General features: G+C 30.7%; 3 protein-coding genes across 3 annotated transcripts; 1 reads left to right on the top strand and 2 right to left on the bottom strand.

The window, feature by feature from the left end:
• Nucleotides 1-4,428: 4,428 nt before the first annotated feature.
• On the bottom strand, nt 4,429-6,774 carry LOC108820201 (uncharacterized). The gene is made up of 5 exons (XM_018593176.2): nt 5,955-6,774; nt 5,449-5,886; nt 5,176-5,258; nt 4,759-5,090; nt 4,429-4,717 (listed from the first exon to the last, which is right to left on the bottom strand). The coding sequence occupies exons 1-5, from the start codon at nt 6,772-6,774 to the stop codon at nt 4,429-4,431; spliced, it is 1,962 nt and encodes a 653-aa protein (XP_018448678.2).
• Nucleotides 6,775-12,410: 5,636 nt separating this feature from the next.
• On the top strand, nt 12,411-14,328 carry LOC108819124 (RING-H2 finger protein ATL34). The gene has a single exon (XM_018592114.2). It carries the CDS (start codon nt 12,554-12,556, stop codon nt 13,631-13,633), a length of 1,080 nt encoding a protein of 359 aa, XP_018447616.1. The 5' UTR covers nt 12,411-12,553; the 3' UTR covers nt 13,634-14,328.
• Nucleotides 14,329-14,464: 136 nt separating this feature from the next.
• On the bottom strand, nt 14,465-16,676 carry LOC108819123 (transcription factor bHLH80). Its single transcript, XM_018592113.2, has 5 exons — nt 16,122-16,676; nt 15,529-15,663; nt 15,389-15,454; nt 14,924-14,992; nt 14,465-14,742 (listed from the first exon to the last, which is right to left on the bottom strand). The coding sequence occupies exons 1-5, from the start codon at nt 16,548-16,550 to the stop codon at nt 14,689-14,691; spliced, it is 753 nt and encodes a 250-aa protein (XP_018447615.1). The 5' UTR covers nt 16,551-16,676; the 3' UTR covers nt 14,465-14,688.
• Between the last annotated feature and the right edge of the window lie 9,760 nt (nt 16,677-26,436).

The following is a 26,436-nucleotide window of genomic DNA, read 5'->3' as shown; positions in this document are numbered from 1 at the left end:
AACTATTGGATAATCCTAACATCAAATATATGTATATTAAAAATAAATAATAATAATAATACAAATTAATTAATTTTGACTAAAACTTAGGTAATATTCAATCATAATAATAATCTAAACCTATAACCAATTGACCTTGCAAAATCAGTAACAAATAACAAACTGTATATTAACAAGATATCTTCTATAAGGAAAAGAGAATAATATTTGAAACCAATGATAAAATAATATGATAAAGTATTATACGGTAAGGAATTTATTTTAATTTTATTTTTACTATAATCCAAGTTATTAAGCTCACGGATATTTTAATGAAAATTTTATTTTGTGCAAATTAATGCTACTATATATATATGTGTGTATATATGTATATACGATATAAATAAAAATAGAACACTAAAAATTAAGAAATTTCATAAAAAATGGGTATCTCCAAAAGATATTAATTGCATTTGTTTTCACTATCTTCTTCATAGTATCTAAGTGTAGTTTATGTCACTAATTAAGTATTTATTACCTACTTTTAATGTATATTTTAAATATTATATTCATTATGAAATATGTGTTGATGTTATATTAGCAATTAATAATATTTTTTGTGTAGAACAAAACAACCATAAACATATTGTAATTTAAATATATTATGCATGATGTATTTGGCTTATGAAAAACCCCATATGCCAAGTTTTTATTAAATAAACTTTTGGATTCGTCTAAAACTAAATATATATTTTTTTTTAAATATTAAATTTATAATATTAAATATATAATATAAATTAAAATTTTGACTTAAACTAAGGAAATAATCTATAACCGATAGAACTTGCAAAATCAGTAACAAATAACAAAACATATATTGACAAGATATTTTCTATAAAAAAGAGAATAACATTTGAAACCAAAGATGAAATATTATAAAGTAAGGAATTTATTTTAATATTATTTTGACTATAATCCAAGAAATTAAGCTCAAGGATATTTTGATGAAATTTTCCTTCTTCGTCAATGAAATATTCCTTTTATGAAAATTTATGTTATTATATATATAACAATATAAATCAAAACAGAACACTAAAAAAATTAAGAAAAGTTCATACAAAATGGCTATCTCCAAAAACATATTGATCGCATTTGTTTTCACTATCTTCTTCATAGTATCTAATGTTCATTGCTACCCAGGTATTTAATTTCACTTTACTGTTTACTTTTATTTATACTCATATATTTATCTTTTTTATAACTGTCAACATTGTAATCATTTTGATTTTAAACAGACTTTGAAGTAAAACAAGACTACAAAAAATGCTACGACAATATTCCGTGTAAACCAAATGACCAAGCATGTGAGAACTTTTGTGCAGCTATGACCATTCAGTTAGTTGGCGATTGTAGTTCTGGAAAATGTTGTTGTAGGTCAAAAAGGCCAAACTAACATTATTAGATATAATAATTTTTGTACTAGTGTCAAGAATACTGTAATAAAGATCCAAAACAATTAGCAACCTGAAATTACATGAAAAAAAAATCTTTGCTTAAAGGAAATAAAAAATATTAATTCACCATATGAGATATATAAATTTAAAATATCAACCATAAACATATTGTAGTCTAAATATATTCTGTATGACATATTTGTCTTATGTTAACCTGAAAATGGTTATAAGAAATTAAAACTAGAAATAAATACTCAAAATAAAATTCTCTATTAGTGATATTGCAAATTAATGCATTTATTATACAACATTAAAAATTAAAATTTCTAAGATTCTACTGAACTAAAATAATAACATACATGTATGAAAAACCTCAGATGCCAAGTTTTTATTAAATAAACTATTGGATAATCCTAACATCAAATATATGTATATTAAAAATAAATAATAATAATAATACAAATTAATTAATTTTGACTAAAACTTAGGTAATATTCAATCATAATAATAATCTAAACCTATAACCAATTGACCTTGCAAAATCAGTAACAAATAACAAACTGTATATTAACAAGATATTTTCTATAAGAAAAGAGAATAATATTTGAAACCAATGATAAAATAATATGATAAAGTATTATACGGTAAGGAATTTATTTTAATTTTATTTTTACTATAATCCAAGATATTAAGCTCAAGGATATTTTAATGAAAATTTATTTTGTGCAAATTAATGCTACTATATATATATATATATGTGTGTATATACAATATAAATAAAATAGAACACTAAAAATTAAGAAATTTCATAAAAAATAGGTATCTCCAAAACATATTAATTGCATTTGTTTTCACTATCTTCTTCATAGTATCTAAGTGTAGTTTATGTCACTAATTAAATATTTACCTACTTTTAATGTATATTTTAAATCTTATATTCATTATGAAATATGTGTTGATATTATATTAGCAATTAATAATATTTTTTGTGTAGAACAAAACAACCATATATATATTGTAATCTAAATATATTATGCATGATGTATTTGGCTTATGAAAAACCCCATATGCCAAGTTTTTATTAAATAAACTTTTGGATTCGTCTAAAACTAAATATATAATTTTTTTAAAATATTTAATTTATAATATTAAATATATAATATAATTTTTTTTTGACTTAAACTAAGGAAATAATCTATAACCGATAGAACTTGCAAAATCAGTAACAAATAACAAAACATATATTGACAAGATATTTTCTATTAAAAAAGAATAACCTTTGAAACCAATGATGAAATATTATAAAGTAAGAATTTATTTTAATATTATTTTGACTATAATCCAAGAAATTAAGCTCAAGGATATTTTGATGATATTTTCCTTCTTCGTCAATGAAATATTCCTTTTATGAAAATTTATGTTATTATATATATGACAATATAAATCAGAACAGAACACTAAAAAGATTAAGAAAAGTTCATACAAAATGGCTATCTCCAAAAACATATTGATCGCATTTGTTTTCACTATCTTCTTCATAGTATCTAATGTTCATTGCTACCCAGGTATTTAATTTCACTTTACTGTTTACTTTTATTTATACTCATATATTTATCTTTTTTATAACTATCAACATTTTAATCATTTTGATTTTAAACAGACTTTGAAATAAAACAAGACTACAAAAAATGCTACGACAATATTCCGTGTAAACCAAATGACCAAGCATGTGAGAACTTTTGTGCAGCTATGACCATTCAGTTAGTTGGCGATTGTAGTTCTGGAAAATGTTGTTGTAGGTCAAAAAGACCAAACTAACATTATTAGATATAATAATTCTTGTACTAGTGTCAAGAATACTGTAATAAAGATCCAAAACAATTAGCAACCTGAAATTAAATGAAAAAAAAATTGCTTAAAGGAAATAAAAAATATGAATTCACCATATGAGATATATAAATTTAAAATATCAACCATAAACATATTGTAGTCTAAATATATTATGTATAACATATTTGTCTTATGTTAACCTGAAAATGGTTATAAGAAATTAAAACTAGAAATAAATACTCAAAATAAAATTCTCTATTAGTGATATAGCAAATTAATGCATTTATTATACAACATTAAAAATTAAAATTTCTAAGATTCTACTGAACTAAAATAATAACATACATGTATAAAAAACCTGAGATGCCAAGTTTTTATTAAATAAGCTATTGGATAATCCTAACATTAAATATATGTATATTAAAAATAAATAATAATAATAATAAAAATTAATTAATTTTGATTAAAACTTAGGTAATATTCAATCATAATAATAATCTAAACCTATAACCAATTGACCTTGCAAAATCAGTAACAAATAACAAATTGTATATTAACAAGATATTTTCTATAAAGAAAAGAGAATAATATTTGAAACCAATGATAAAATAATATGATAAAGTATTATATGGTAAAGAATTTATTTTAATTTTATTTTGACTATAATCCAAGATATTAAATATTTGTGTTAGAACATTTGTGTTTTACTATAATTAAACTTTTGGTATTGCATTTCAAATAATATATAACTTATCATAATGTTTGCTCAATTATATATGAAATTTTGTTTAAAAAATAAAACATTGTATTTTGGGTATGAAAGTGTATAAAACTTATGATATTTGAGATATGAGGTTTGGGGTTTGGGGTTTCGGGTTCGGGGTTTCGAGTTTAGGGTATAATGCACAATTGGTCGTAAATTAGTCATTAATAAACAACCAATTTACGACCAATAGTGCATTATACCCTAAACTCGAAACCCCAAACCTCATATCCCAAATATCATAAGTTTTATACACTTTCATACCCCAAAATAAAAAAAATTTGAAATGAGTGATAAGTTATATATTATTTGAAATGATTGATAAATTATATATTATTTGAAATGCAATACGAAGAGTTTAGCAATAGTAAAACACAAATGTTCGAACATAATGACACTTGATCACAAGTCATCAGAAACATCATCTACTTCATCATTTTCTTCAAATTCATCTTCGTTGGCTTTGTCCGTTGTATCTTCTGGAAGTTCTTCATATCCCGGATTATGCGGATCAATAAGTAAGATAGCATCTTCCGCTTGTTCGGGTACTTCTACCCCATTCACGGCATCTTCTTGTAAAGACGGTTGTTCATCAGTACTCAATACTCGGCCTCGAGGTGTAACTTTTATAGCGCTAACCAAGATATTCCAGATTGTCTGATCCTCGGGTATGGAACAAAGCAAACTTGGTCTGCTTGAGAAGCCAATATGTAAGGTTCAAATTTGTTGTACCTCCGTGTAGCATCTACACCAACAACACCAAACTTGCTATACCGAACACCTCTGTTGACTGTGGGGTCAAACCAGTCACATTTGAAAAGAACGCATTTAAGCTTTATTACGCCGGGAAACTCCACTTCGATGATCTCTTGTATGATTCCATAGAAATCTGTTTCACCTTTTACACAAACTCCATAATTCATTGTTGCTCGCCGACTTCCATATTCGTAAGTGTGAAAAGTGTATCCTCGTGTGAAATACATAGGTGCTGTGATGACCTTACCGACCGGACCTTGTATCAATTCGTGAAACCACTGAGGATAAAATTGATCATCATACTGAACCTGGAACATCAACATATATACAACTTCACTGAAAAAATATATATATATATAACTTTGTTAATTATATATAGTGTGATATGTATACCTGCGTTTTTAGCCATTTCACAAAGTGTTGGTCTTTCCTTTTGTTGAGATCATTGGTTGATATTCCTGGTATAGCCTCTTCAACTTGGGCAACAAAATCGTTGTTTTAAAACCAATGATCATTAAAGTGTATATACGTGTGGTAAAATTTAGAAGCAAAATAATTTTAATTACCTTTCAAATAATTCAATCTCCTCGCAGTTAAGGAGTATATATGTGTGGGCACTATGAGCGTCTTCTGAACTCGACCACCAAACTTCTTTTAGTTTTTCACCTAGCCGTCCAATCTGACAGAATATGTCTGGAACATCTTCACCAAAATATGTCGGTATAACACCGCCATCATCATATCTGCTTGTAGTCCTTTTCCGTGTCCGGACTTGTGATCCAAAGTAGTAGGACGTAAAGTGAGATGTTTCCTCATTCAAACTCCCAGCAACTATTGAACCTTCCACCCTTGCCAGATTTTTTGCTTTCCCTTTCAAATATTTTATAGCTCGCTTGTAAGGATACATCCATCCATTATGAACAGGTCCACGAAGTAGTCCCTCATACGGAAGATGGATAACCAGATGTTCCATGACGTCAAAAAAGGACGGAGGAAAAATTTTCTCCAAATTGCACATCAAGATCCGGATATTCTCATCAAGTTGTCTGATGACATCTACAGTTAAGGTGCGTGCACTGAGATCTCTGAAAAAAGCTCTGATGCCTACAAATAATTTACAATTATAAGTTTCTTTCCAAAAAGAAGAAATAATAACTTTAATAATTTGTTACCTGCAAGTGCTTCGTGAACATGTTTTGGAAGCAACTCCGCAAATGCAAATGGTAGAAGTCGTTGCATAAAAACATGACAGTCATGACTCTTCATCCCTGAAAACTTTTGTCCCTGATGATCAACACATCTTGACAGATTTGAAGCATATCCATCAGAAAACTTCACATCTGATGCCACCCACTTGAACAACGCCTCTTTTGCTACTGCTGACAATCTGAAAATGGGAACTGGAATTCTCCCATCGTTTCTAATATGCAGCTCAATCCGAGAACATAATGCAGGCAAATCCAACCTTGAGTTCTTGTTATCTTTTGTCTTGCCGGGGACATTCAACAATGTATTGATGATGTTGTCAAAGAAGTTCTTCTCTATATGCATCACGTCAAGATTGTGGCGCAGAAGTAGATCTTTCAAATATGGAAGTTCCCAAAATATACTCTTCTTGTGCCAATTATGCTGAGTTCCGTAACCATCAGGCATATCTGCAGGAGTATGCCAATTACCGCCTTTGATGACTGTGCTGCATCCACCATAGTAATCAATATCCTTCTCGATTTCCTCTCCAGATAAATATGGTGGAGCAGTGTCCCGTACAATCCTTTTTGACCGAAACAATTTCTTGTTCCTTCGGTATGGATGGTTAATGGGAAGAAACCTCCGATGGCAATCAAACCAAGACGTCTTCCTACCATTCTTCAACTGAAATGCGTCTGTGCTTCCCATACAATATGGACAAGATAGTCTTCCATGCGTCGTCCAACCCGACAACATCCCATATGCAGGAAAGTCACTAATAGTCCACAATAGAACTGCTCGCATTGTAAAGTTTGTTTTCGTTGAACAATCATATGTTTGCACGCCTGTTGACCACAATTCCTTCAATTCTTCTATCAAAGGTTGTAGAAAAACATCAAGGGACCTCTTAGGATGTTTTGGCCCAGGTATCAATATACTCATGAAAAGCAATTCTTTTTCCATTCACATCTCTGGTGGAAGGTTGTATGGCGTCAAGAAGACTGGCCAAAGCGAGTATTGTCTTCCAGACATTCCAAATGGACTAAAGCCATCTGTGCAGAGCCCAAAATAAACGTTGCGGGGGTTGCTTGCAAAATCAGGGTACACCGAATTCAAGTGCTTCCACGCTTTTGCATCAGAGGGATGATTGATCTCTCCTTCCTTCTGATCATGTTCTGCATGCCATCTCATCGATGTTGCCGTCTTCGCAGATTGATATAATCTCTTCAGTCTATCCTTAATAGGTAAGTACCACATCCGCTGGTACGACACCCTATTCTGTCCATGTCCTTGCGGTTTATATCGTGGCTTCTTGCAAAATTTACACTCTAACAATTCTGCGTATTTTCCCTAGTATATCATACAGTTGTCTATACACACATCAATCATCTCCGAAGGTAAACCAAGACTATGAACACGTTTCTGAATCTCATAATAAGATTCAGCACACAAATTCTCTTCAGGCAAATACTCTTTAAACAACTCAGCCCATGCATCCATACAAACTTCAGGTAAGTTATGACCAGTTTTGATATTCATCATCCTAGCTGCCAATGATAATTTAGAAAGACCTTCTCTACAACCTTCATAAATTGACTCATTAGCTGCTGCTAGCATTTCATAAAATCTTTTTGCATCCAAGTTAGGCCCCTCTACATTTTCGACCTCCTTTATTACTGATGTAGTTTCACGAAATGCATCGGTAACCATATCATGCATTCTATCATGATCTACCATATGATCTTCTTGAATGACACTTTCAGAAGGCAAATGTGGTTCAACTCTATTACGAACATTTTCAACCTGATTACTACTACTAGCTTCATTCCTACTATCACCTTCTCCGTGGTTAAACCAAATATAGTAATGTGGAGTAAATCCTCTACTTACTATATGTTTCCAAACGGTATCACTAGCAGCAAACTTCGTATTGTTGAATTTACGACAAGGACATAACATTTTACCTGTTTCCTTTTTCAGAAGCGTCTGTCCGGCCTGGTACATGAATATCTCTGCTCTGTTGAGAAATTCGTCTGTTACTCTTCCGCTTGAATCTTTATGCGCATACATCCAACTCCGAACCTCATAAATATTTCCAGACATTTTTTTTACTCTTTTCGTTTTTTTTTTTTGCTCTTTTCGTTTTTTTTTTGCTCTTTTCGTTTTTTTTTGTGCATCTTAAGAATGAGGGAGAAGATCATATTTATAGAGAAATTTCGATTTTGGTAGGTGACGATTTTACAACGTATTTACGTGTAATGATATCTTAACTACGAAAGTGCTACTACAGCTCTCGTAAATCAGTCGTTAATTGGATGTAAATCATTGGTTGTAAATAAGTCGTAAATTTACAACCGTTTTACGACTAACTGGGAAGGTAGTCGTAAATTAGATGTAAAATTACAACTAAGTTACGACTGCATATATTAGTTGCAAATTTACTACCAATTTACGACCAACTGTGCTTTAGTCGTAAGTTGGTCGTAAAGTAGATACAAAATTACGACCACACTTCTGTGGTCGTTAATGCTGGTCGCTAACGCCACGTTCTCTTGTAGTGTATTCAAATCCTAATTTAAAAGGTCATAACCAAAAAAATTGTCACTTAAAAACGATTTTAAAAAAATTATTATTAAACCAAAAATGTAAAAGGCTCATTAATGCTAATTTCATTTATTCAAATCTTGGTAATTAATATGTTCGCGACACATGACAAATATAAATTTAAGATTGTGACATGTGTGAATCTACCTCATAATTAAAAGTTATATACTAAGATAATAACAAAACCAATTTTTTAAAAAAATAATTATAACTATTATCTAATAGTATTTTTTTCTTTTTTAAATCCTAAAAAAAAAATAATTACAAAATATTATTTGATATTAATTTTCCTTTTAATATTGATACATATGTTCAAATATATGATGATCAAAATTATATATATACTAAGATAAAAATGGATTTAAAAAAAAAAAGTAATTTGATAGTAATTTTCCTTTAAAATTATTATAATTTGATAGTAATTTTCCATTTTCACAATCCTAAGCAAAAAATTATTTGATAGTAATTTTCCTTTAAAATAATTATAGTTATTATCTAAAATTAATTTTGAAAAAGGTAATTTTCCTTTTAATAAGCTTCTAAGTTTTTTTGTAAGATTTAAAAATGGAAAATATTATATTTTATAAATCTTTCTTATTTAGAATTTTTTAAAAATAAAATTATTATCATATAGTCTGTTACAATAATTTTCTGTTTAGAGTTTAAGAAAATTATATTAATATCAAAGAATTATTTCAAGTTACTCCTAAATATTTTTATAATTACTATTTTACAGTTCATATCACTATTGTTTTTTCAATTTGTTTTTGTTAATTAAATAATATTTAGTATCAGGTTCATCATCAAATACTCTTTTAAAAAAAACATTATTATGAAATTAATTTTTCCTCAGTATTTAAAAAAAAAGAAGCACATGTCACAATCTTAAAATATATAATAAGATTGTCATGTGTCACGATCATGTTAATTATAAACTTTTAAGCGATATGTGATAATAATTTTATTTTTCTTAATTAATAAAATAGGTTTTTAATTTTTCTTTTTACTTTTTAAAATCCTAACATACATAGAATTTTTTTTCCTTTTTAAAATAATTCTGATGAAAGAGAATAATAAAATTTATTTAATATTTATTTTAAGAATTTGATGATAAACATGATACTAAAATCTACTTATTTTTTTTTTTGAAAAAACTTAAATCTACTTAGTTAAAAAAACAAATTTATATAATAATATCTTTTAAATCTTTTACAAATTATTTTTCAAATCCTTTTTCAAGATTTTTAAAAAGTAATATTAGAAATTTTTTTAAGTTACTTTTTACTATTAAAATTTTTAAATTTACATTTTTCAAAATTCGTTTTTAGACAATAATTATAATTATTTTAAAAGAAAATTACTATCAAATAATCTTTTGTTTAGAATTGTTAAAATAGAAAATTAGAACAATTATAATAATTTTTATATTGTATTTTCAAAAATAATTATAAATATTATTCAATACTAATTTTCCTTTTTTAAATCTTAAAAAATATAATTACAAACGGTTATTTAATATTAATTTTCTTTTTAATATTGTGACATGTGTTAGAATATTTCAAGATTAAAATATATACATACTAAGAAAATAGAAAAGGAATTCGAATAAATAATTTTAAAATTAATTTATCAGTAAAATTTAATTTCTAAAATTATTTAACAGGGAATTTTAAGAAAATTTCCCTTTTTAATAATCCTAAAGAAAAAAGGTTTATCAAATAACTTATTTAATACTAATTTCGATTTAACACAAATAATATGTACATATTATTATAGATAATAATTTTTGTTTTTATAAAACTTGATTCTTCAAAGATAATAATTAACATGATTGCGACATGTGACATAAATTTTTAAGATTGTGATATATGTAAAATATGATACAATTCTCTTTTTTAAGATTTAAAATAGATTAAGAAAAATAAAAATTCTCATTACAAAAATAGTCTTAAAGTACTATTTAGATTTAATATTTTTAGAAAAGAAAAATTTCAAATTAACATTTTTAGTATTTTACATTATATATGTTTTAAAATATTTGATAGTAATTTGAAATATTTTTATTGCGACATGTTTTAAAAATAAGATACAATTCCCCTTTTTAGGATTTAAAAGAGATTAAGAAAATGAAAATTTTAATTACGAAATAGTCTTTAAAATTTATATTTTAGGATTTAGAATTTTAAGAAAAGGAAAATTAAAACATTACCATTTTAGTATTTTACACTATATATTGTTAAAATATTTGATAGTAATTTTCATTTTTTTAATTCTAAACAAGAAAATAATTGTAAAAACCTATTTTAAATTAATTATTTCTTTGTTAATTTGTTTTCTAAAAACAATTGTGACATGTGTAAGAAATGATACAATTCTCTTTTGTTTATGATATAAAAGAGATTTAGAAAAGAAAATTTTTATTACAAAATAGTCTTTTATGGTTCTTTTTAGGATTTTATAAAAAATACTATCATATAGTTTTTTACAATTACATATTGTTAAAAAGATTGATAGTAATTTTTTTAGGTCTAAACAAAAAACAATTGTAAAAAGATATTTGAAATTAATTATCTTTTTAAAAAGTTTTTTTTTATAATTTTGTTTTTAAAGATACTAAAGTAAGATAATTATAAAAGATAAATATAATCTTTTAAGAAACAAATATTAAACAAAAACGAATTATAAAATCCAACAAGTACAATAAATTATTTAATAAAAATAATGAATAAAACTAACTATTAAATAAATAATATTCCTTTTTCAAAACCTAAACAAAAGAAAATTGGAAAGGTATTCTTATTAATTTCTTATAATTAGCTAACTTTCCTTTTTTAATATATAATTGTATGTTAAGCAATCATGAAAAAGAAGCTACAAATATTTCACACTATATTTAGGTTTAAGTTTTCATATATTAGTTTTACAAAACAATAGTATTTATGTGAAAATATTACATGAGTATTTTATTTAAATTTTCTTGATACGACTCAATTTTTTTTATTATCATTATTATATCTTATGATGCTAACATAATTTTTTTTAATTATGAGGTTGTCGTCGTACATTAGTACTTGTGAATATGATAAATATGTGTTTGTACATATAAGAAAAATATATAATTATTAAAACATAAAATAATTTTTTAATTATAAAATAAATCTCACAAAATATATGCAAATTATTCATAAAATTATAATAAAATAATTATTATTTTATGTTTTTTTATTAAATTAAACATCAAACAAAACCCGCTGCAACGCAACGGGCTCATATCTAGTTTTAGTATAAAACTTAAAAAACAAATTATTAAAATTATAACTTTCAACTAATTAAAATAGTTAAATAAATAAACAAATTATTATTATTAATCATATTATATTAATAATTATTATATTTCATCACAATAGTATGTTTTATATTTTGATAATGTTATAACATGTTTATATTGGTAATTTATTATTAAACTGTTGATTCAATATGATTCAATAATCAATCAATCACAAATATTCGCAAACACAATAATTTTTAAACTTTGTGCCAGTCATACAAAATGTTAAATAACGCTAGAAACTGCAATCACTCGCAACCGCAACCGCTGCGTTTTAACTAGTCGGGCCCTAAATTTGGTGATTACAATTATGCAAATTACTTCACAAATAATGGTTAGGGATTGATTAACCATCGGACTGGACTAGGTCAAAACAAAGATTTTGTGTTCAAAGGTCAAGTTGCTTACCAATAAGCTTTTGAAAAGAGAGGAGAAACCTACGACTTCTTCAAAGTCATAGTGTCAGATGAACAACGCCGAACCAATCATTAGGACAGAGTAATATATAATACTCTTGTCACAATCAAACGTGACGAGCACCCCTAAATAATATTTTCATAGCATAATGACCTATTTTTCCTACCTTTGTACATGGATTACAAGAGATGATCCACAGTAACAACATAGCCAAAAAAAAAACCCATTCGCAAAATGACAATCCGAGCGAGTTTAATCCTACAGCGTTATCATGCTGTCTATCTATTGTTGCTTGTTCTCCAAGTCTCGGGTCAGCCGCAGCCTGGAACCAGCGGTCCATATGGTCGGCAAATAAGACCAAATCAAGTACCGGCGGTAATCATTGGGATGCTCATATTCACGCTCTTATTCAGCATGATCGCTTGCTGTATCTGCTATAAATACACAAGCACCTCTCCGCCTGGAACAAGCTCTGATTATGATGAGGCAGGTCGTGGAGGAGGAGTAGGATGGAATAGGAGGACAAGCCGTGGACTTGAAAAAGATGTTATAAATTTCTTCCCTTCCTTTATTTACTCACAAGTTAAAGGACAAAAGATAGGCAAAGGCGGCGTGGAATGTGCCATTTGCTTGAACGAGTTTGAGGACGAGGAAACTCTGCGTTTAATGCCTCCATGTAGCCATGCATTTCATGCTGATTGCATCGATGTCTGGCTCTCTTCTCGCTCTACTTGTCCCGTCTGCCGCGCCAACCTGGCTCCCAAACCGGGAAGTGATCAAAGGTTTTTATATCCATTTGTACGCCCACATACCAATCAAGATATGGATCTTGAATCGGGAAACACAACAACAAGTGTATTGGAATCTCCAGACATGCGTTTGTTAGATGGATTGACAAGGAGCAATAACAATGAGGCAAACCGACCACCACGATCAAAGTCTACAGGATCATCAAATTGGCAAATAAGGGATATATTATTCCCAAGATCTCATTCAACCGGGCATTATCTGGTCCCATTAGGAGAAAATCTAGACAGATTTACACTTCAGTTACCAGAAGAGGTAAGGAGACAGTTGAGCCAGAGGACGTTACCACAAGCCAGGAGTTCAAGGCAAGGCTATAGGAGTGGTAGTGTTGGGAGCCAGAGAAGAGGTTTTCCTTATGGACGCCGGTATAATCGACGGACCATTTCTCTTTCTTTCTCTTTCTCCTTTCAATCTGCCTCTCTTCAGTCAGAAAAAAGCAAGGACGAAGAGTCTGGAGAAGGGTCAATTGAACGCCTTAGCCTTAGGCCAGAGACGGGCTCGTCTTAAATTGTTGATATCAAGTTTTCATATTGACACGTTAGGTTGTAGAGAATTTGGTGTAGCGTAACAATGAAGCAACGCATGTATGTAAACTAATTATGTGTGAGGTGAAACTAGAACATAAGAGATCCTAATCAATACCCTCAATTGTACTGTACAGTTACTATATAAGTCCAAAATGTTATTGTATGATTGGGATTTGTAGTGAAATCTCTAGAATATTTCAATTAAAACTATGATCAAACTAGAATTTGAGGTTCGCGAAATGAAACAAGAGAAGATTATGGACAGAGTTACAGAAACACAAAGAACACGATCTAGCTGTTATCCAGTTCAGGTACAAAACCGCAGCCCTGTGTCTGACCGAGGTTTTCTAGAAATTTTAAGCTGCATGTTTGGACGTCGCTATCTTATTCACCGGAGAACCCTTAATTTCTGTTTTTCCTCACCCCACATACAAATACAATTTAATATATGGTCTAGTTATTGGGATATATTAAAATTATGCAAAAGACATGGATTAAGATTGTAAATATATCTTATTAGTTTTAGGGTTCTGTATACGTAATCTAAATCTCTCTCTGTAAAGCTTAAGGATAAATAATACAGAGAAAATTCAGATCTTTTATGGTAATCAGAATAAATGTTGAAGTTTTTGTTCATCGGATTCGTGGAAAGAGATTGTTTATTTTGGTGGTACTGTTCATCAATTTCTGGCACTGTTCATTGATTTAGGGTACTCTTTGTGGCATTACTGTTCATTGGTGGACACAGAGATTTTTGATAAGATTAGATTTCACAGAAAGCAGTCTTAGGGTTAGTAAAGAGGATGATAAAAACACCAAACCAATTTTACTTCCCCCACTTATATGAAGAACATGCGTACATATTCATTTTTTTGAACTTTTCTCCTTATTGTACAAAACTTTTACAGCTTAGATTCATACATCATATAATCTATTTTTTCTAGTTCCATATAGGATCATGTTTCGAATTTTCGAACCGATCATCACCATTTGTAGATTAAAAAAAAATACTTATATATCAATCCTAAGGAAACCTTATTGTTCTTCCTTAGGTTTGCATATGCACCTCCTCTGCTGCTCTGTCAACTCCTGAATCCATAAAAAAAATTAACACAAAATGATCAAAACAAAAAACTACAAGTCCAAATTTTTCCAAAAAAAATTGCTACTACTAATCATTGTTCTCTCCGGTAGCTTTTTCTTGAAACATTTCCCTCGTTTTTTCATATTGCTAAACTTATGTGGATATATGATATATACGAAAATAAACCTGGATCTTGCTTTGAAGAGCTTTCACATACTCCACAGCTTCTTCTAACATGTCTGCAGTGTTGGTTTGCTGCAAAAAAGAAAAAAAAAAGATCATAAACTCGGAATATCTGCAATCTATCTGAGTTTCATCGTTCTCAGCGATTCAGGAAGTATTTTCTCAAACGTTTGCTTTCTTCATATTGTGTAACGAGGAAACTAATCAGATATCATACAGAGAATCCTCTAATAAGAGGGCGTACAACAATAGTTCTGGACTAGACCGTAATTTTGAAGTTCCATTAGTGCCTTCACAATCATGAATAATCTAACATAACATCCATTTTCCTTCACGGCTAAGCTTAGTAAGAGCACTAACTCTTACCATAAACTTTAAGCATATATATATATATATATATAATTTTGGGCCCATTTCGTGATTATTACCAAATTTTAGGAATTAACATGCGCTGCAAAAGAAAACTACCTTATCCATGTTAGGAACAAGTTCTTGCAGCTTCCTGATCCGATCACTAATTCGCGTTCTCCTCACCTACAAAATATAGAGAGAAAATATATAACAAGAAAACAAGAAGGGTAGATCCAGAGTGATGACTGAGCAAATACCCGTTCAGCAATGCTACGAGGATGAGTTGCACAACCACGTTTAGCACGAACCCTACAAGGAACCGAGTCCTCAAGAAACTTATCCATGTTGATATCCACCATTCCTGACACACCACCACTCATTTGCTCTTCTTTCTAATCACGGAACAAAAGAAAAAAGATAACTATCCAAGGCGAAGTATCCATATGACCATTTCTAATTTCACAAATATTAGACGATCTTCGGATTTAAATAATGAATTGGATACAAGGGACTTATTGTAGTGACTAATCTGGCCTGATTTTTTGTTTGCCATCTACTAAATAGAAGCTTTACGTAACACCATTCACTAAAAAGCCACAGAAGAGAAAAAAAAAATGCAACTTGCTGAGTTTTGTTTCAAACAAATGCAAGTTGTCGAAATTAGACAAGACTGCTCTTTTACATCTTTCTTGTCCCCTCCACGACTAAACATTTCCAAAACCGATTAAACTATGAGTGTACTAATCTCAGTAAGAACCTGAACTCAGCATTTTTGACCATAAATTTCATAAAAATTGACAACAAAAAAGAAAACGAAAAAAGGAACAAATTATTCATGTAAAAAGCTTACCATCTGAGAAGAGAAGTGAGCTTCAATTTCCCTCGACCGTTTACTCGCCGCAGCAATGTCAACGTTCGGCGTCAAGTAATCGTAATTCGCCGGAATCCCAAAATTTGAGAAATACCCATCGCTCCCAGCTCCAGAGCCACTGAGAAAATCCGCCGGAGTGCTATTTTGACGGTGAAAGCCACCGCCTTGGTGACTGTACAATCCCTGCTCAACGGAGGAGGAGCTCGGGAACTCAAATGAGTCACGAGTCGAGTTTCCGGTAAGAAGCTCAGTCAAACAGAGGTTAGGTTTCAAATCGTCTTCTTCTTCATCGTCCTCGAGTAGGGTTTCAATCCAAGTCGCCGGAGCTGAACGGATCCTAGATAACCCACTTCTACTCGCCTCTCCACTTCCTCCTTCACCGCCGCCGTCGCCGTGAGTAGATTGCATCGGGTTTTCAACGGAGACTTGCTTTAGTCGGTGAACTGAATTTCCCCGCTTTTTATCGCGTGTTTTTTTTGTTTTGTTTTTTTTGCAGTGGAGACGATTAGACAGAGCCACAAGAGTGAAGTGCTCAGATACTCTTAATGAGGCAAAAAGTGATCTAGCATACTCTCACATGATCTGGCGTACTCTTATGTATTTTGATACTCTTCCTTTCAATGGTCAATGTCTAAATTATCCTTTGTGTCTAAACCAATCAAAATCATTCTCTCTCTTACTCTATCTTCTTCATTTCTCTCTCCACTGTAAATCTCAAACCCAGATTTAATTATTCCATTCAAATTCTATTCAATTTGGCATTCATCTTCTCCATTAATTCATTCTTGAAGAGGTTTAATTTCAAATTCGTATTCACAATTAATTGATTAAGAACAATGAGTCTCGATCTATTTGAATATTCAAAATACTGATATAATTATAAATATGAGTCTGTTTTTGTATGACAAAAAATATAAAAAAATGTATCAAATTATTATTTTGATAAAAAATTAGAAAACGTAGTAAAACTTGGTATACTTATAACTGTACAACTTGGTAAAATCATAATGTACAACTAAGTAAAATTGTGTAACTAAGTAAAATGATACTAACTAAATTGTATAACTTAATATAACTATAATGGTAAAACTATATAACTTGGTAACATTTTATGGTTAAACCGTGCAAGTTCATCTAACTTGTTGTTAATCATTTTGATTATTAAAAGTACTATTATAAAACCGGAGATGGTCATGAATGAAATCCAAACGAAGGTAAAGGTAGTTTGTATGCTAGTAGACAAAATATGCAGAAAAATGACCATAAATCCATATACAAATAGGTAAAATTTGAGTTATATGGTAATAAAATCTTTGATACCATTGAAAAAACATAACAACATCTTAAGGTGACTGAGCCAGTGGAAGATGTTGTTATTCGAGATAGATATAGGTATTGATTTGGATAACGTGGAGAGCATGTAAAAGATTTAGTTGATTGAGCATCACATCATAACTGTTTTGAAATTACTATTTTGAACTGTGAGCTCCGAATATTAAGAACTCTAATTTGTTTCGATTAAAAAAGTGCATACTTGTTCTCGTAAATATTTAAATTCGGGAACCTAGAAGAAAATACACACCACGATTAGTTGTATCTATTATTCAAAATGATTGTTAAATACGATAAAAAACTAAATAAAACTTAGTAAAACTGATAAAATATAAAAATTTGAAGAAACAATTTTTAATTTGTTTGGTTGCTTATAAGTATTATGATTATTATTTGTTAGTATTTTATGATTTAAATTTACAATAATTATAGTTAATTTTTTTATCACATAGTTGTGTACTACATAATAGAGGAAATACATTGTTCTTTTATGCTTTTTATCTTAGTGTTGTCCTTGTGACATCAAAAAATTTATATATGCAACAAAATTAATTATGTCACAACATGATTTGATGGAATTTGATTGTAGGAAACTAAATAAAAGTGGTATAACTATAATATAAATCTTTTGAGTACAGTAAAACTAAAAAAATGCAAAAAATAGAAAAGTAAAACTTTGAAGCTTTTTGTAAAACTACAAACTTGGTAAAACATCGCCCCAAAAATGCTGTAAAAAAATTTCCCGCTCAAATTTCAGAATTTTCCCTCCAAAAAATTTCTTTTTTTCCAGACCCCAAAAACGAAGTTGGCAACTATAATTGCTTTAATTTTTAGGGTTTTCTCATTTCTATCATCTTTTCAATCCTCTCACCTCATTTTCTCTCATCTCATTTCTTCTTTTTCATCTTTCTTCACATAATCTGCAATTTTTAGATTTTTTCCAGAAAATAGTGATTAATCAAGAGACAAAATTCTGAAGCTATAGGGGCGGGTGTATCATCCAGAAGTTCTCCAAATCTGATTCAAACCCTTATTTGCAATACTATTGATGTCTCCTTGTGGTTTCTCAAATGACCATGTGGATTAAGGACTCAATAATGGAAGACAAATATTGATAGTTGTATGTTGTCTTATTGTTACTGTCATGGTATTTCTGAGATTTTGGTTGTACAATTGATCATAAATTCTATCAAACTAGTTCAGTGATGAGTTTTTTAAGTTTTGAAATTTGACAAATGAAAAATGAAAATTCTGACAAAGTTTACCGAAATGTACAAACAGAAAAAATATTAAGTTATACAAAGTTTGACGTACGAAAATGAAAATTTTTGAAATTTTTTACCTAATTACACAAACATGAAAAAAAGTAATACTAAATTTTACGAAGTTTGACAAACAAAAATGATGTACTTAACCAAAATTATTTTAAGTTACACCAAATTTTACAAACATAAATAACAAACCAAGTAACATAAACACAAACAATAAAGTTAGTGTTTTAAAAGAAGAAATTTTACTTCTTAAGACAACTATGAAAAATGGATGTTGAATCCAACTATGGAAATTTTTTAATATAACAATATGATATCTAAGTTTCTTTAAGTTTTACAAAGTTTCAAATATTTATAGCATCTAAATTGTTACGTTTTTCTTAGTTTCAAAATTTTAGACAATCTATATTACTTAGTTTCACTTAGTTTCACTTACTTATACATAGTAATAAATCTTAATAAATTAAAGTTATACAAAGTTCCAAATTCAAGAGATGCGACTGTTGCAGTGAGAAGGCGTGTGAGAGAAGTCGTGCTTCCTCAGGGAATCAATCAAATTACCCTTAAATGGACATGCCACTGCTTGAATCATTAATTACATAATTTTTCTCAAACTAAATATTATCATTTTCATTTATTATCTCCAATACTGCTGGTTGCTGTCGTTAAATATATACATTACGTTTTGGATACTAATCATTTCTTGCAAAATACAACAATAGACTATATAAATTTCGTTAAATTTTACATAGTTTTAAATATTTATACAATCTTAATTGTTACGTTTTTCTTAGTTTCATAAATTTAGACAATCTAAATCACTTAATTTTACTTACTTATACATAGTTATATATCTTAATAAGTTAAATCCAAGAGATGCGACAGTCGATGAGTCTATCAAATCACCTATAAATGGACACGTTTCTGCTTAAATTTGGGTGAGTGGTTCATTAAATTTCAAGGGTTTATCACTTATACAAGTAACAAATAATTTACGAGATTTCTCTCACACAATAACCATTTTATTTTATCAAAGTTAGACGAACTTGGCTTCTCTCCCTCCTTCAATGATTCATAAGATTCTCTACAACGTAGCAACGACCAGTATCCAAGACCTTGGTTGTGCACGGATTGTTTTTTCGGGTTAAACAAAATTGGAAGATATGATTACTTCTACAGATCGGCAAGTCTCATTTACATGAATGACTGGCTAGACAAGGTCAATGATGTTCGAATGTTCAGAATTAGTTGCTACCGTGTGGGTAATCCAGAGGCCATATACTTGAGAGGGATGTATGAGTTCTTCATCCTCCATTTAGTTGGTAAGAAAAAAAATATATCTTGCTGCTGAGAGAGGATGCTTGTTGGCCCTATTTGTATATGGTATGATGAACTTAACCTTTAGTGTTGATGATGGAGGATTGGTTCACAACTACCATGCTTTTACTCGTCAACATGTTGATCAGATGTTTCAAATCATTAATAGTTGGGAACTCACAGGCCATTGAGATTATGAAAAACCTGTCATGTTTCTATCTATGGCTGAAATGATAGATCCTAATGTGACATATGATTGCTGGTGCTCCAGAATCATAAAATTAGTGTTTGTAGTCTCCCTAAATGGATCAAAATCACGGTGGAAATGCGATCTTTGTTTCTGGAATTGTGCAGCTTGTGATATACACTTGACTGCTCGTGCATTGCCAATTGAAAATTAATTTTATCTACTTTTAATAAATTTCTGTAAACGACTCTTCACATTTTGTAATTTTTCTAGTTATATCTATAAACTAATGTTTTTAAAAAAAAACCAATAAATATATCAATAACATCAACTGTGTCCAAAAATTAATATAATAAAACATTATAATCTAAAAGTATGCATTAGTTCAATTTAAATAACTTGTATTAGATACAATGTATATTCATACAATAATATTAGTAGGAATTAATTTCTGTATAGTTACACCAAGTTTACAATTACACTAGGTTTTACAAAGTTTTCGGAAGTTATGGAGAAAGAGATCCGAATTTTGTGGATCGGGTCTGGATAGTCCGCGAAATAGCCCTGGTTGGGTTGTAATTATGCAAGTTTCTGTTGGTTTCATGGTCTTTTAATAATTTTTCTGATTTAAATAAAGATATATTTAATTTCAAATTCGGTCAGTTTCGGGCAGGAATATCTCAGCTCTTTTTTTTTCGGGCAGGAGTACCTGAGCGTTTGATTCAGCCACAAAGGTCTACTCTTTTTCGTATTTTCTTTCTCTCTGTTTTATTTTATTTTAATTTTTTCTGTGTGTGTAAATTTCTTTATAAAATTTTTAGCAGCAGACCAGATTGTTCTCCTTTTGTCTTTCACTAAATTTTTTTTTTTTTGTTTTTCACGAAACAAATCTGCCTTTGCATATTTTACACGGATACATAGACCTCATCGTTAGATATCCATACTTTGTTAACTTTCCTAAGATCTACGGTTGGTAAGTAAACTACCACGATGGGGTGAATCGCACTGAAACAGTCCTGGCTTTTACGTCACTCTTCTTTTTTATTCTCCTTTCAATTTTTTAGTGGATATGGTTAATATTCATTGCCGACCACTCGCAACCACAGCGCGTGGATACACCCTCCTAATATTTTTGTTGTGGGTTGAATTAGCAAAATGTACAACTTTAAGTTTTAATCGGTAAAATGAAGTAGTTTAAGTTTTAATTGGGAAATCTATAATGGGAGAGAATAAAAATGTGACATTTTAACATTTTTGCCCATTAATTTTGGGGAGGGATTGTGAGACCGATAGCTGTTTTTGCCATATTTAGTATATTTACAGTTTTAAAAGTGATTTGAATCAAAATGGTGATTTTGGAGTATTTTGGAGATTAAAAGTGAAATTATTCGAGCTGTTCATCGAACCAGACCGAATGTCAACATTTAGACTACATAATCGATTGATGCACATCATGTGTCATTGATCGATGGCGAAGCGCGCAGAAACTCAATTTGGTTCCAGCCGACTTAAAGCCATAGATTCTATTTAATTACAAGATTGCCTATGACCGACTTTAACCTCATATTTATGTGCTCTGCCATTATTCTAGGCAATACACGCTTTTCATTATTTTCTTATTTTCACAACAAACATATTTAGGGTTTTAGTAGATTTGAAAAGAAGATCCAAGACTCCTTCAAATATTTGTATTGAAACTCAAGTTTTCTTACTCTATTCAATTCTAGCAATTTATATTTCTGTCTATGATTTGCTTAACTATGTCTGAGTAATTCACCTGTTAGGTTTAGGGTTCAAATAAGTAATGAAAGATTAACCTCAAATATAGAATTGCTAAGTTGTTAGAGATATTCATCATCAAAATTGTGCTTATTGCTTGTGTTCTAGAGTGGCTAACTAGAACCCGGATCTTAAGATAATTAGGTGTAAGCAACAGCTTGGTATTTTACTATAATAGATTTTCTTGAGTTAGAAACTAGAAACAGACGACAATTGATCTAGGAAACATAGTGAACATTATTCAACCCGATCGTTAAGGCTTTCTAGAAGATCCTCGATTGATAATCCTATATATTGATCGATCAACGTTTCAAAAGGTGTATCGATCGATACTCAATCAATAGTATCGATCGACACTTTCTCCAGATCGACATAAGACAGTTGAGATCTGAGATCTAGACAATAGATATTATAAACAAACGTAAGTCGATAAATTATTGCTTAAGTTGAGTTCTAATATATACTGCATGCAATTTAGTCTCTATACTATTATAATCTTGATTACCTGAATAGAAACCCTAAGTCTTAACGCTTTCTCATTATTGTTTACAACCCTCAATCCAACCATCTGAACAACTACCTTGTTTACCCTACTTATTTACTTTAATCATATTGAACCTAGTTTAATCACTGATGATTAAGATCTATTGTGTTCACTAGCTCTCTGTGGATTTGATCTCTAAGTACTACAACTGAACCTCTTATTTGAGAGATTAATTCTCCTTAGATTAATTTGAGTGATATCAGCTTGCTCGACACCTGCTAAGGGTGTATACTTAGGTTTATTGCAGCTTTGGAAAAGTTTTTCAATCTCTTGTCTAGGGTGCACACTCCTCCAATCTTTGTTGACCGTTTTGGAATACACTTCCCCTCTTCCTTCTCTATTTTGGTTGAGCTAATGGGAATACATGTCCCTTCACCCTTTTCTTTTTTGGATGATCTTGTCGAATATCGTCGATTTTGACCCTTCCCAATTTCTGGTGTACGCAATTCAGACATTTGAGCATCATCTGGCAGTGTCTTGCAATCTTCAGAATTTGTTGGAGATAGGGGATTCTCAGGGATTGATGCCTATGGTTCAGAGGTTTTACCGGCTTGTGTGTCCGTTACATCCTGTATATGTGACAAATTTTCATGATCTGAACCAATTCATAGAGGTTACAATAAAATGGTACCTCAAATGGAAGGAAATAAACTTTAGGTTTCACCCAAATGGCAATCACTCTGCAGTTGTTCACTTCATCAACTTCCTCAACAACAAGCTCACACCTAGTTGCCTTTTCAACCTCTTGTGCTAATAAGTTTAGCCATGACATAGGGACTTCTTCGACTGTGGGGACCTGACGACGTTCGCATATAGACAATTCAAAGACAGCTTTAACTGCCAAAGCAAGCTAGTAGTATACACAAAGTTACAAAAAATAACGATTAATGTTGTCTGATAAATGCGTACATCTCAAAATAACACTATTATTTGTAGCCCATAATGGTTGTACGTCTAACGAACTTTTGTTGTACGCGTAACGATCTTTGATGTACACCTAAAAACTTTATGTACACCTAACTAACTTCGCTGTACACCTAGCTAATTTTTATGTTCACCTAACGAACTTTTGTTGTACACTAACTACAAATTCATAGTTATATGATAACATTTTACCTCATCCTCTTCCAAAACTGTTGGTTCTAATGGCGGTGTTTCCACAATTGGTGCATTACTCAGAAAGACTTCTTCATGTGGGGGAAACGTTGGTTCAATAGTTGGTGTACTATTCGGCATGGCTTCTTCATGGGGAGGAGGAGCCTTTGACATATCTACCTCCAGTATGTTTGTCGAATTCGTTTAATTAAGGCCTTTATTCACTATTGAATCCACCTACAATATCATTTTCCATGTAGTGAGTAAATGCGGCAAACATACATTATTGAAATCAACAAAATAGTTGAACCAGTTTGTTACATTTTTCCAAAACCCATCATATTGGGTATAATCATACAGTAATTGCTATGCATTGTCGTCTCATCGTAATCCAACTCATCGCGTCTGGTCTTCATGGGTGTTTTGCACTCATACCCACCAAAGTCAGCGTCATCAGCAAAATCACCAAAGATACTAGCAGTATTTATTTTCAGCCATTGATTTTATACGTCTTTTCAATGGTCTGGATTCTCCATCACAAATCTTAACAAATAAGAAAAATTTATTAATTATCTTCTCTCATCTATGTCGTCATTTTTTTTCTTCACTGATACTTTTTTCCAGATTCCAGAAATCCAACTTCCAATTCATCATTTTCTAATAATGTATTTTTTTTTCTCTTTCACTCACTATGTTTCTCTTTTCTCAGCATAAACTTATTTGTGTAAAAAAAACTCAAAAAATCTTTGTTTCTTATACCAAAAAACCCTAAATCTCATGAAGCCATCGGTGCTTCCATTTTGCAAGTTTTTTTTTTCTGTGAAACCTTTGTCATTTTCCTTGAGCTCCGATTGACCCATGAAACTCTTTGAGGTGGCTTCTGAGCTCGCTGTCATCGTCGATTCATTGTGAACTTCTTTGGTTGCGCGATTATCGAGTCAACTGCCAGCGAGCGTTTTCTATGACCTGCGTTCGTAATCCTAATGATAAATTTTTAACTTCTTTGATTGCGCATTTTTAATCTGAGAATAGAGAACTCAAGCTTCTTTTACATGTCAAGCTTCCTTTTTGAGCCATGGCTAGCCTATTCTCTGATCTTATTCATTCATTATGTAAATTGGTTTTTTTTGGGGGGGGGGGGGGGGGGGGAGGAGTTTTTGGGTTTCAGTTTAGAAGCTACATGTGTTTTAATTTGTTTTATTACCCTGATTCATGGGAGATACCCATATTTTCTTGTAAATGGTGGTTGTGTTGGCCTTGCCTTTGCCTTAAAACAGAAATGAAATTGTTTTGTTTACATGTCTCTTACATCATTTATTCTCTTTTGTTGTTTCAGTAATGTATATTGTAGGAAACTTTATACTTCAAGCACATGTTTCTTAGGACTCACAAAATAGCTCTAATGTCTGAATTCACTTTTGGGTTCTTCACTTGTCTTAAAAACTGCACTAGAATTTAATGCTATAGACAAACATATAAAGATTTTTAAAAAACCACTTAAGCTTTCAAACTATAATAGGGTAACTTCTTAAACTGAGTCATGACAACATTACATGAACTGAACTAGTCATGATGATTGTGTACATATGGATATCATGTTTGTTTATGTTAATTGTGTGTACATATAGATATCACGTACATGTGGATATTGTATTTAGGTATACACATGGATATTGTTCTCAAGTGTACAAGTGAGTATTTTTCTCACGAAGTTCTAGTCCATTCAACCAGCACAAATTACATCTAATGATACTACATACGACTATCGAACATAAAGCAATCAAATTTCTGAAGTCATAAAAGTACATATGGTTATATTTCTTTCCATAAGTTCTCAATCTCTAATGTCCATATGTATACACTCTGTATATTGTCCATATGTACACAATCTCTCTAATGTTCATATGTACATATTCTCTTGTGTACATTTATTTCACTCACTATATAGATGGTTGGTTTAAACAATATTCATCCACTCCATCGATGAAATATGTGATCCAGTTTATAATAATGTTTTAAATGGTTCTCAATGTAGAAAGTATTTGAAAAAAAATATTAAAAAATTTTGCAGTGGAATATATCAGCATCACTTTCGTCGAACAACCTTTTCCGCCCAGTGGCTACATCCCTTCTCTTCTTCCGCCGGCCACCACATACCCTGATGCTCGATAACTTTCCTGTGGCTACAGACCTCCTCACGCATCATCCTCCCCTGTTTACCCACAACCTTTTTAAAACTCGCAACCACTCCAGTAAGTTTCTCCACTTTTGCCTCCAACGCTTCTAACCTTCCCCCTCGCTGTTGTCTTTCCGGCTGATACTCAGCCTCGTGTCCTTAAGCGCAGACCCTACTTCTTCTTCTTCCTTATTTTGCCCAGGCCGCTTCTTCCTTTTCTTCTCCTTCTCAAGTAATTCGTGTTCATACTTCGGTTCAGCTGAATCACTGCGTCCCCACTCCAGTTTTTTGAATTTATGCCCTGCCCTCAATTCTCCAACCATGTGAGCCAATTTCCTATCAAATATTTCACAGCCAAACTCCCCCCAGACTTCATCTTTATCCTCCCTGCATTCCACCACCGGCTCCACGATTAGCTGCACAAACAACACAAGAAACATCAGAACTTGTCTACAAATGCCACAAATAATCACACACATGTACAAAAAGCCGAAATGTCCATATGTACAAGCAAACATATGTACATATGTACACACAAAACAATATTGTATGTATGTACACTAACCAAATGTGTACACATGTACACAAACAAA

The sequence above is a fragment of the Raphanus sativus genome, chromosome 8 (assembly GCF_000801105.2).
Source record: "Raphanus sativus cultivar WK10039 chromosome 8, ASM80110v3, whole genome shotgun sequence".
In the NCBI taxonomy this organism is placed as follows: domain Eukaryota; kingdom Viridiplantae; phylum Streptophyta; class Magnoliopsida; order Brassicales; family Brassicaceae; genus Raphanus; species Raphanus sativus.
This window is presented reverse-complemented; position numbering and strand designations above follow the sequence as displayed.

Excerpts from the sequence above, each read along its gene's own strand:
- LOC108820201 (XM_018593176.2), bottom strand. The coding sequence starts at position 6,774 with ATGCGAGCAGTTCTATTGTGGACTATTAGTGACTTTCCTGCATATGGG. Across the intron at positions 5,259-5,448 it reads CTGTCAGATTGGACGGCTAG|TTGAAGAGGCTATACCAGGA; the intron begins GTGAAAAACTAA and ends TTGTTGCCCAAG. Across the intron at positions 5,091-5,175 it reads TGAAATGGCTAAAAACGCAG|GTTCAGTATGATGATCAATT; the intron begins GTATACATATCA and ends TTGATGTTCCAG.
- LOC108819124 (XM_018592114.2), top strand. The coding sequence starts at position 12,554 with ATGACAATCCGAGCGAGTTTAATCCTACAGCGTTATCATGCTGTCTAT.
- LOC108819123 (XM_018592113.2), bottom strand. The coding sequence starts at position 16,550 with ATGCAATCTACTCACGGCGACGGCGGCGGTGAAGGAGGAAGTGGAGAG. Across the intron at positions 15,455-15,528 it reads CTCGTAGCATTGCTGAACGG|GTGAGGAGAACGCGAATTAG; the intron begins GTATTTGCTCAG and ends TATATTTTGTAG. Across the intron at positions 14,993-15,388 it reads TTGTTCCTAACATGGATAAG|CAAACCAACACTGCAGACAT; the intron begins GTAGTTTTCTTT and ends TCTTTTTTGCAG.